The following is a 6,000-nucleotide window of genomic DNA, read 5'->3' as shown; positions in this document are numbered from 1 at the left end:
TTCACCAAGAATCTGCCACTTGTCCCCATTCAGTCATACACATGACTGTCCTGTTCTGAGCAGCCCCAGGTACAAAGCATGTGATACAAGACAGTTCCTAGACGCCACAACTGAGAAAAGTTACTGTTTCCTTTTCTGATATGCAAAGAAGTTCTTGGCTGGAGGGTGGGGCAGAGGTGGAGGTGGGGGATCTTTGGAGGGGACTGAGCCTGAGGGAGATAGGGAGGGGGACAGCAAATGCAAGGCCAGAAGCTGGATTGGAGGGGCAGGTTCCTCCAAACTTGCAACCAAGGCCTCTGCACCACCCCCCTCCAGTTTCTATGTGTGGAAATCAAGTATCAGTGACCAAAGGAACTTGCCTAGGGGCCCCACAGCCAGGAATACCAGGACTTCCCCCACCTCCCAGGGATCTGCTTCAAGGGAGAGGCTTTTTGTCCAAAGGTGAAACTACTTGCCCAGATGACACGGGCTGGCTAGTGGCTCTGGAACCCCCTTCCCTCCAACTGGCAACACCTGGACCCTGAGTGTCAGGTGAGCCTCAGGTGTGCAGAGAAGACTGGGGTTGTCCTCCATACACAGCTGACGCAGGCTTCATGCCCCTGCGCGCCAGCGAACTGCTGATTGGGGTCACTTTAGGTTCCAGTTGCCAAGAGGGGGCCCAGCACCTTCCTCTGTTGCCCTCTGCTGGGCTGCCTGACCCTTACACCCCACCCAACCGCAGACCTTTTTTTTTTCTCTCAAACTTCTTAAATTTATTGAGACTTGTTTTGTGTCCTAACATGTGGTCTATCCTAGAAAATGTTCCGTGTGCACCTGAAAAGAATGTATATTCTCCTGCTTTGGGGTGGAATGCTCTGTAGATATCAATTAGGTCCATCTGATCTAGTGTGTTATTTAAGGCTGCTGGTTCCTTGCTGAGTTTATGTCTGGAAGATCTATCCACTGATGTCAATGGGGTGTTAAAATCTCCTACTGTGACTCCAACCCGCAGACTTTGCCCAGCTGCCCTCCACGCCTCCCAGCCTCCAGAATGGCCTCTGGGCGCGCCTGGGCCCCAAGCTCCACGAACTGGACCCACATGGCCTGCGAGCTGGGACGGGACCTAGACTCCAGGTACTGGGAGGCGGCCTCTGAGGCCTGAGGCGGTGTCTGGGCCTTCTCTGCAACGCCCAGTCGTGCGCTTCAGCAGATCAGGGCGCCTCCGGAGTGTTAGCAGATGCACGGGTCAGAGCCGGGCCAGAAGAGGGGACTCCGGCGGGGAGCAGGAGTACGAGTAGCGAACGAAGGAGAAGCAGGGGGCCAGACTGAGCGCGCAGCGTACAGGACCGTATTCCGAGGCGAGCGGTAAGGTTCCGGCGAGAAATCTGAGGCTGGATCGCAGCCAAGAAAGCCTCGGGGCGGGGCCCGGCGGCGGGGAGGGTCTGCGGCGGCCCGCGGGCGGGAGGGAAGTGGCCCAGTGCCGGGAGGGAGCAGAGCGCCGCCAGGATCCAGCGTCCCGCCGCCCCCGCCCCCAGCCCCGCCCTTCCAGGCCCCGCCCCGCACCCCCCTCTCCAGCCTTTTCCCGCGGCCCCAGCCCGAGCGGTGCTGAGAGTCGGCTACCTAGCGCTCCCTGCGTGTTTCTTTTTGTGGCGTGCGGACCCCAACCCGGAGAGCTCGGCCGCCCGCCCTCCAGGTAAGCGAACCTCCCACCCCCAGAAAGCCGTCCGAAACGCCACCCTCGCGGCCGGCTCCAGCCCCTCCTCCACAGCCATGGCGGCCCCGGCCCGGCCCCCACGTGACTAAGTTCGGCCCCCCAGCGCCCTGCCCGGACGGCATCTTGGGGCTTCCCATCTGGTCCCAGGCCCGGGCTGCCTCCCCGAGAGACCCCTGCTCCCTGGAGGGCCCCGGCGCCGCGCGCTCCCGGGGATGCAGCTGCGAAACGGGCGGGAGGGACTGGGGGCCAGCCTGGCACCGTGACGCGAGGGAATCCGGCTGTGTGGACGCGGGGAGCGCTGCGCGAGTGTCGGTCCCTCACCTGTGAACCCATCCGGAGCGACTACTAGGTGCCACCGACGTGCCAGAGTTGGGGGTGCAGCCGGGGCCGCGTAGACCGCTAGGAACCGCGTAAACAGGAACCGATCGTTCTAGTCCCTGCTGAGTGCGGGGAAGACGACGCATCAGGGCGATGGGGTAAGTTAAGTCAGGGAAGGCTTCTCGGAGAAGGTACCGTCCGGGCCAGAGTAACCAGCCGGCGAGGGTTTTTTAGGCCCAGGAAACAGCAAGATTCTGAGGTAGGGCCCAGCCTGGTGTGTCTGCAAAGGCCAGCGTGGCTGAAGCGCAGGGATTGGAAGTGGGAGAGGTTGGCACAGGCCCCGAAGATGGATGGCGAGGAGTGTGTGGTTTCCATTCTCAAGCCTGTGGGGTCCACAGAGGGCTTAGAACAAAGTGGGTGAGGTAGTCTTAAGAAGATCCAGCAGTTGCTGTGGGCAGAACAGATGGGAGGAGGCTGCTGCTTTGGGCGAGACTGGCAGGGGTGGTGGAAACTAGGTGAATTGGGGGTTAATTTTGTCAGAACATCATTATCTCCTCCCTGCTCAGAAGTGGGGCATGAAGGAAAGTGCCCAGAGGAGATTGTTGGCTTGGGCAGCTGGGAGTGTGGAGGGGCCTTTCATGGCTGGCATAGGGAAACTGAGGGAAAAACGTGTGTGGGAGGTGGCAGGGGGGAGGGGGGGCTGTTTGGCCAAGTCTGATTTGCAAAACCTGAGAATGCCACCTGATGGGGGAGCCCAGGCAAGGTCCCAAGCAGCTGAGCCCCAGCTGGCCCCATGGAGGTGGCCTGGATCTGTTGCATGGGGCCATCTGAGTTAAAAATTCTGGAGGATGGGGCTGTCTTTGAAGCTCCTTGCAACCCCACCTCAACTCAGTCCCCTTCCAAGAGCAGCTGCTGTGAGTGCCTAGAGCCTCACGCAGCACACCTGGATCCCACGGGCCTAGCCAGACCGCAGGAGGAGGCTCTCAGGACCTTCCTTGCCTGCCCTCCCAGCTCCCAGCAAAGATGACTTGAGAGGAGAGGGAAGAGGCAGTGGAAATAAGCCGGGAAGCCTTGGTCCTTGAACTGGCCTTTTGGCCCCAGGGAAAGTTTTCTGAGCTTCAGTTTGTCCATCTGCAAAATGGGTCAGCAGTTCCTATCCCTGGGAGTGTTGGGGGTCAAAGGAAGCCTTGGCTAGGAAAGGACTTGGCCATCCCAGTGGCAGCCTCATGACTAGGGGGAGATGGGGATGACTCCAGCGCCAGTGGGAGTTCACAGCCCCATGAGCCTCCATTTCTTGTTCTGAGAAATGGGAGTAGGAGTTCGTAACTGCACCCATCTCCAGACCCAGGGCCATTTGCAGATTGAGTCAGGCGTGCAAAGTGTTTAGTTGGCCCAGTGCCTGGCATGGAGTGAACACTGGCACAGGAGCCGCTAGGATGACTGTAGTGGGTGGGGGTGGGGGTGGGGGAGCAGGCCTTGGTTCACTCCTCCCACCTTCCACTACCCCTGGGACACCCACAGGAAAGCAGGCGTGGGGGTGGGGAGGCAAGGTTCTCTCTTATCCAGGCACTGCAGGCTGTCCCCTTTCCTGCTGTGGCTGTCTGGAAGTTGCCACAGACCAGGTCCTGCCAGTTTGAGGTCAGTGCCCTCAGGCTAGTGACTTCACTTCCTTTGTGCTTCAGTTTCTTCCTTGCAAAATGGGAATAATAACAATCATCACTTCAGTGGTGAGCACATTGTCCAGCTCTTAGGCAATAGCATCTGGTAAAATAGAATGCCTGGGGTATGGGACCAGAGGAGTGACCTGATTCAGCCTGGGGAGGGGTCAGGAAAGCCTTCTTGGAGGAGGTGGCTGTTGGACTCATGAGTAAGGATGATTAAGAGTTAATGGGCAGAGGGAGGGGAAAAAAAGAAGAGTTACTGGGCAGAGACCAGTGAGCGAAGATGTGGAGGGGAGGAACTGCAGGGTACATGGGAGTTGCTGCCTGTAGGAGCCAGCATGGAGGCAGACACCCTGCTCTGGTCCAGATCATGATGGAGCTGGACCAGGTGGAAGTGTGGATGTGTGAGAAGTGGGTGGGTCCAGGGCAGATTTGCAGTTGGATGGGATGCATAAGCTGCTGCGTGGGAAGCAGGTTCATGTACAAGGTAACGATCTGTTTCTGTGGTGCTACTGGAGGTCCCGGTGGAGGTGAGATGCGGCTGGATGCAGGGCAGGCTTTGGAGAAGCAAGCCTGGAGCTTGGGACACATACCCACCTTGGGGGGTGGGGGAGAGGGGGAGTTTGGAGAGAGAGCGGAAGGAAACTAGGAGTGGGTGACAAGTCAAAAGCCAAAGGAGCCCTAGCTGGTTTGGCTCAGTGGATAGAGCGTCGGCCTGCGGACTGAAGGGTCCCAGGTTGGATTCCCGTCAAGGGCACATGGCCGGGTTGCGGGCTCAATCCCCAGTAGGGGCCTGCAGCAGGCAGCCAATAATTCTCTCTCATCATTGATGTTTCTATCTCTCTCTCCCTCTCCCTTCTTCTCTGAAATCAATAAAAATATATTTAAAAAAAAAAAAAAAAAAGCCAAAGGAGCAAGGGCTTCAAAAAGGAGGATGAGCCTGGCCGGTGTGGCTCAGTGGTTGAGCATTGACTAGGAAGTCACAGTTGGATTCCCTGTTAGGGCACATGCCGGGATTTCTGGCTGGATCCAGTGGGGCGTGTGGGAGGCAGCCAATTGGTGATTCTCTCATCATTGCTGTTTCTCTCTCTCTCTCTCTCTCTCCCTCTCCCTCCACCTTTTCCTCCCTCTCTTTCTTCCTCTCTCTGAAATCACTAAAAAAAAATTTTTTTAAAGGAGGAAGAGGTCAGCCTCAGCCATGTTTCTCAATCCCCCACTTCTAATCCCTCCCCTTGGCAGAGTCTTACTCCCTTATTTGTTTGCCCTTTCTACCCCCACCCCCACCTCAAGTCTTTCAGAATTGCCACTCTTCCTTTTTATTGCCATCCTTGAAGCTGCGCCTGAATCTGCACCTCAGACACAGTCTTATATGATGCCCTCACACCAGTTCCCCACACTGAACCAGCAGGAGTTTGGCTTTCTCCCCACCCTTCCTGGACTTTCAAAACCATATTTTGGCACAGGTCCTATTAGGTGTATCTGAGTAGGGGTCTCCTGTCAGCCATGCCTGGCTTTATCTCCTTTCCACCTTCATTCAGCCTGTACTTAGGAAGTCCCTGCACTGGGAGACAGTGGGGACTAGTAGTGAACAAAATAAAATCTCCCCCCTCCCATGGAATTGATGTTCTGGGAGGAGGGAAGCAGGAAGGTGATAAGAGACCTGAAAGATGAGAAGGAGCCAGTCAGATTGGGCATGGGTGGGCATCTGAAGGAAGAGCATTCAGGCAGAAGGACCAGCATGTTCAAAGGTCCTGAGGCAGGACCAGGCCTGACATGTTAGAGGTAGAGTGAGGGGGCTGGTGTGGCTGGAGCTGAGTGAGCGAGGGGGAGAGTGGAGAGTGGAGCCGATGAAGAGACAGCCTCTCAGATGCAGCAGCAGACCCTGGAGTGTCCTTGCTCCGGGACTGCTTTGCGGTTTGCAGGGAGGGGGTATTGCTTTGGTACTTTGTCCCTTGTGTGCACTGGTCATTCTGCTCTGAAGTCCTGGAACCCTGAAGGCTGAGGGGACTGGCAGGAGGAAAGATCACCCCCTTCCCCCTGCACTTGTGGGGCTCAGCTGACCTGGGAGATTCCCTGGAGGGAGTGGAGGGAAGTAGCCAGGGGGAGGGTAATGATGGGGAATATGGGGGTGCCAGGGGGCCGGCACTGGTGGCTGGGCTGCAGGCCAGGCAGATTGTACAGGGCTCAGAGCTGGGTGTTAAGGTAGGATGCTCTCAAAAGGTGATAGGAGACCTAAGGGACACAGGGATGGCAGGCAGGGGTCTGACTGGGCCTTCAGGACAAGCAGCAAAAACCTAGGCAGGCCCTGTAATGGTCCTGCCACCAGCC

The 6,000-nt window shown here is 57.4% G+C and overlaps 1 protein-coding gene across 10 annotated transcripts in view; it reads left to right on the top strand.

The window, feature by feature from the left end:
- Positions 1-989: 989 nt before the first annotated feature.
- CERS4 (ceramide synthase 4) overlaps positions 990-6,000 on the top strand; it is a 28,207-nt gene continuing 23,196 nt past the window's right edge. Inside the window, exons 1-2 of one of the 10 annotated variants that reach the window (XM_080675061.1) lie at positions 1,566-1,672; positions 2,043-2,169. Coding sequence is in view for 1 of the 10 variants with exons in the window: in XM_080675058.1 (XP_080531184.1) it covers positions 2,165-2,169 (5 nt within the window). In the remaining 9 variants the exon portion in view is untranslated. Of the gene's footprint in view, positions 1,345-1,423; positions 1,673-1,797; positions 2,170-6,000 lie in introns of those variants that run through there. The other 9 variants (XM_080675056.1, XM_080675062.1, XM_080675057.1 and 6 more) reach the window with 9 other exon arrangements.

The sequence above is a fragment of the Plecotus auritus genome (assembly GCF_963455305.1).
Source record: "Plecotus auritus genome assembly, chromosome: 6".
Classification (NCBI taxonomy): Eukaryota; Metazoa; Chordata; class Mammalia; order Chiroptera; family Vespertilionidae; genus Plecotus; species Plecotus auritus.
The sequence above is the reverse complement of the archived record's forward strand: the minus strand, read 5'-3'. Positions and strand labels throughout refer to the sequence as shown.